Source organism: Chaetura pelagica, unplaced genomic scaffold (assembly GCF_000747805.2).
Source record: "Chaetura pelagica isolate M959 unplaced genomic scaffold, ChaPel_1.0 scaffold464, whole genome shotgun sequence".
NCBI classification, from domain to species: Eukaryota; Metazoa; Chordata; class Aves; order Apodiformes; family Apodidae; genus Chaetura; species Chaetura pelagica.
Window position 1 is genome coordinate 147,139 of NW_009952981.1, and position 4,694 is coordinate 151,832.

Genomic DNA, 4,694 nt, shown 5'->3' on the forward strand with positions numbered 1-4,694 from the left:
AACACAGACCAGGACAGGGAACTGCACACACTGAGCCCTCACTGTGTTTATATCAAGCTTTCAATATTTTTTTTTCCCCAGTTTCAAGTCTTTCTGGAAAGGCAGGCACATCACTCAGCCATGAAGGCATCACAGATACTGACTTCCCTTTGGAAAAACAGCAGCTTGATCTTTGAGATGATGCAGATGAAATGAAAACCTTTCTAAAAGCTGGAGTACCATGATGTGACCATGGTGCTCTGATGGGAAATGAACTAACCTGCAGACATTTGCATGAAGAAGTAAAAATGAGTTGCTGGTGCTAGGGCCAGAATAGCCTTCCCTGTGCTCCTCCACACCAGTGGGGTTTAGTGTGGTTAACTGGGTCACTGACTTCCATAAAAACAGGTGGGATGCTACACAGCTCCACTTCTGCAGACCAAACTAGATCAGAGCATGCTCAGGGTTTTACCAACACACACTGTGACAGCACAAACATCCAGGAGAGCTGTGTATCCCTCTAGGAAGGACCTAGGGTTCAAAAGGGGAATGGAGGAAGGCTCCTTGATATGGGGGGAAACACATGCTTGGGATGCAGATCAAGACACCAGACTGTCTCCTTCCTTCAGGAATCTGGAGATGGGCCTGGAAAGGAAAAGTCAAGCAAGTTTCCCCTGAAATGATGAAGCCTGTGGGGCTTCAGTCATAAAGCAGCAGCAAGAAAGTGTGATTACAACCTATCATTTCTTGGCTTACCAGTATCTAAGCAGCAATAATATGTCTATCAACATGAGAATAGGACCCCTTGAATAAAATCCAAACCTTTGTCATTAGGGACAAAGCACTGCAATGCTACTGAACACCAAAAAGCTCAGAGGAGAACACTTGAAATGCTTCATTTGCCTTATGCCCACGTGCAAAGTCATAACTAAAGGAGTTCAGGTTCAAAAAACAATATGGAATAATAATATGCATTTCACAGCCTCATGTGCTCACCTTCCCATCATAGCGTTTCACTATGAACTGGTCCAGGCCCAGGTCTGAAAGAGAAAAAAGATACTTTAAAAAAACACACCCTCTTTGGAGTGTAAAAGTAAACCTTCCTGGGGTTTTGAGTGGGGATTAGGGAGCAAAATGCACTTTCTGAATAACATCAGCAGAAAGTCTAAGGCCAGGAGGCAGATGTTTTGGCTTCGTGCTTTTAACACTTGGTATTTTGATCCTGCAAGATTGTGGCATCACAGAAGAAAACCTCTTCCTAGCAGAGAGCAGAAGCACAGCTCCTAGCACCTCTCAAGAGCCTGAAATAACCACCCCAAGTTAGATGTTACCAGGCCAGTATTTTGTCCATAAATGTTCACAAAACTCTTTGTTTCTCTCAACACCTTTCAAATGGCTCACAAATGGGAAAACAAAAGGATCATTCCCAAAATTAACTGGGATATTCACAAATAAATCCAGAACTCGTCCACCTCTTAGTATAAAATGGCTCACAAATAGATTTTTCAAGGGGATAAGTTGTAGCTGCATTTGTTAGGTGTCTTCTTCAGCTAGAAGGGCATTTTAGAAGAAGGCAGGGAGAGAGGTTATTTATACCAGCAAATTCCATCTCATACCATCACCAAGTGCTTTTTTTCCTGTCTTGAACTGCTAAAAAACAAACCCAGTAGTTGCAGAGTTCAAGGCACAGAGCTCTCCATCTAATCCTTGATGCCTGTCAGGCTATAGGAACACTGATGAATGCACATGCAAGCAAGATGACAAAAATATTCAAGAAGATGAATTATCTGAGCTTTGTAACCCAAAGTCAGGAAGATGAACATTGAGGAGAGATGAAGCAGAACTCTAAGCAAGCACTTCCAGTCATTGGAGAGCAGCATAAGCTGATTTTTGGGTTCTCTGAAGAGTGAAACCCCCTCAGCAGATCCAAATCCTGTGCATTTTCTGCCACTGTTTAAGATAATTATCACATCCTCATTTCAATTTCAATGAGAGAAAAGATGGAAAAGACAAAATAAAACCTCCCCCATGCCTGCTGCATCTCTTTGTGAAGAAGGGTAATGAAACTCTTCCTGGCTACTGGAAAGGCTCCTCATGGTTATGGTGCAGAAGATGGAGATATTCATTGCTCCAGGGTGACCTTCTCAACCTTTCTGAACCAAAGCAGCTCAAACCCCACCTAGAACTCTGCCCTCACCCATTTCAAAGGTCAAGACAATTATCAGAGGGCTGTCTCGGTTTGTGAATATTCAAACCAGAAAGCTCCTTCTCAGTGTTCTCTGCACTTGACAGAATCCAAATTGCATATTTATAGACATTCTCAGGCTTTAATCACCTGAATTGCTCAGAAAACCTGTGGAAGCCCCCTCTATGGGGTGTTGAAGGGCAGGTTGGATGGGGCTTGGAGCAACCTGGGCTGGTGGGAGGTGTCCCTGCCCATGCAGGGGGCTGGAACTGGATGGTCTTTAAGGTCCCTTCCAAACTAAACTAGTCTGGGATTCTGTGAATTTTGTCCTCCTTGAAGTTGTGGCTACAAATGCAGTAAAATAAATATTGTCACATGGAGAGCCAGGATTCATTTAAATGTCCTTACATTACCAGAGGCACATTATCTGGTCAGAGCTCCCCCCTGACCATCCATCTGGGTGCCAGCTGTGACAATGAGCTTCAGCTTATGCCCATGCCTTGTAATAAAGTCATTTCTCAAGAGCACCTCATGTTCCCAGGCCAGGAAATGGTGCTGCAGGACATATCCCTGACAGCCCAACATTACACATGGACTTATGGAAAGCTAAACAAGGACACAGGCTAAAAATAGCAAGTGAAAGTATGTCTTAATGCACCCCTCCCAGCTGGACACCACTATTGGGAAAGGAAACAGATTTCACAGAAGACCCAAAATGAATGGGTGCTCGTGGACATGAACAGCAATAAAAGATGAACTGACAACTGTTTTCTTTTATATAGAAAGGATCATATATATTTGAAAAGAGACTATTTATATACTAGATAATTGTAATATATAGGACTGTGTATGTACATCTAGAAAAGCTACTAAAACCAGCCAAATTACACCTAAACCAGCAGAACATCAGTATCTCTACTAACAAAATGAGTATTATTAACTTCATGCCCCCCCCCAGATGTAACATATGTGGGGACACACAGAAGAGATGGGGGTTGCGACTGGAGGGTACTAAAAAGTACCAGGAGAGTTAACAGTAACGAGTTACAATAACGATGGAGTCAGCAAAGGAAGACAGTGGTGAAATCAGGAGTCTTGAGCAGAGAGTAGTTTGCCTCCAAGCTGAGGTTTGGTTCAGCCCCATTCACCTGAGCATGGAGATGTTTGTTTCCACCGTGTTTCCTCAATTGCTGTGGCACAAAATGAAAAGGCATGGAAAAGAAAAAGCAGCATCTGGGCAACCTGAGACTATTCCTGTGAGGGACAGAGTGAACAGACCTTGACTTACACACAGCTTTTCCTATATCCAAACCCTTATGTCAGGTGTAGAAGCTGCCAGGTCTGCCCTCAAGCTTCAGAGCTCCAAGCATTTCATCATCTACTGGAGGAAGTGCATACACCACCACAGCAGTGACAGAACTGCTGTCACCACCACCATCATGTCACCTTCCTGTGACACAACTGTATCCCACAAGAAGCAAATCCATGACCTTGGTTTAGACATGTCTGGGAGACCAGGGAGACACATTGACATGAAAATGAACTGCAGAAAGTGTCACTTGTGCCTTTTTTCTTCATGTCCCTGCAGCAGCACATCCCAGACAATGTCAACTCCTGCAAGCACCAGCATCTTGCTTCACACCAGTGTCTCATGCCCACCCTTTGTCCCACCACCCACAATATCCCCCCTGCTCTGCTGCATTAACCAACCTGCACACTTAAGTCCTCTATGAAGTTGCCCTTCCAACAGCTCCCAACAGAATAAGCCAACTGAAAACCTGGAAAAGGACATTTATATGTTCAAGGCACACAGTTCTTCTTGATAAATTTTTCTTCTTCCAATACAGTTCTTTTTTTTTGATGGACTTAGCTACTTGTTCTTTCCCAAGTCTTTACCCTTGGAAGTTGCAAAAGGAAACCAAGAAACCAGATGCTGCCTGATGCCTGTGTTCTTCTTTACATTCAAAGAACCCAGAAGGTTTTTCCTCCAAGACTTGGAAACAGGAATTGAGAGCTTGGGTAGGCCAGGGAGCTAATGGAAACACTGCACTTCTGAAGCAGGAAAGGAAGGAATGTGAGTTATTGCACCTCTGTGATACAAAAGGCAGCCTGCTAAGTTCCAGCTAGTGCAAGACTGTGATACACTCAGAAAACAAATACACCCTGGCTCGGTTATTGCTGATGAGCTGCAGGAACAGAGCTAATAGGCCTTTTCAACAGTAAAAAGAGCTTTTCCACTGAAAAGCAAGGCCAGAAATCCCACTCTCCCAGGAAGAGATGTAAGCATGTCCTCCTCGAGAGGCAGCAATGAAACCCAGAAGTCCTTTCAGGAGGATACCTGGCCAAGCCTCCCCAGGACTGAAGGGCAGCATGAGGTGCACCACAGCTGCTCCAGATGGCAGAGGGATCTCCCAGAGCCCCTGGGCTTCAGTGCTTGCTTCTGCTCACACACCCCCACATCTTTCACCAACACCTGCCTCACAACACACCTGTCGTTTATACCAACATGGCACAACACCTCATCTTTCCC

General features: G+C 44.5%; 1 protein-coding gene across 3 annotated transcripts in view; it reads right to left on the reverse strand.

Annotated features, from left to right (window-relative positions):
- Nucleotides 1–4,694, reverse strand: part of MICU1 (mitochondrial calcium uptake 1) — a 79,961-nt gene that overhangs the window by 50,973 nt on the left and 24,294 nt on the right. For all 3 annotated transcript variants that reach the window (XM_009996393.1, XM_009996392.1, XM_009996391.1), the window contains exon 4: nt 976–1,019. In XM_009996393.1, coding sequence (XP_009994695.1) covers nt 976–1,019 — 44 coding nt within the window. The remainder of the gene's footprint in view (nt 1–975; nt 1,020–4,694) is intronic.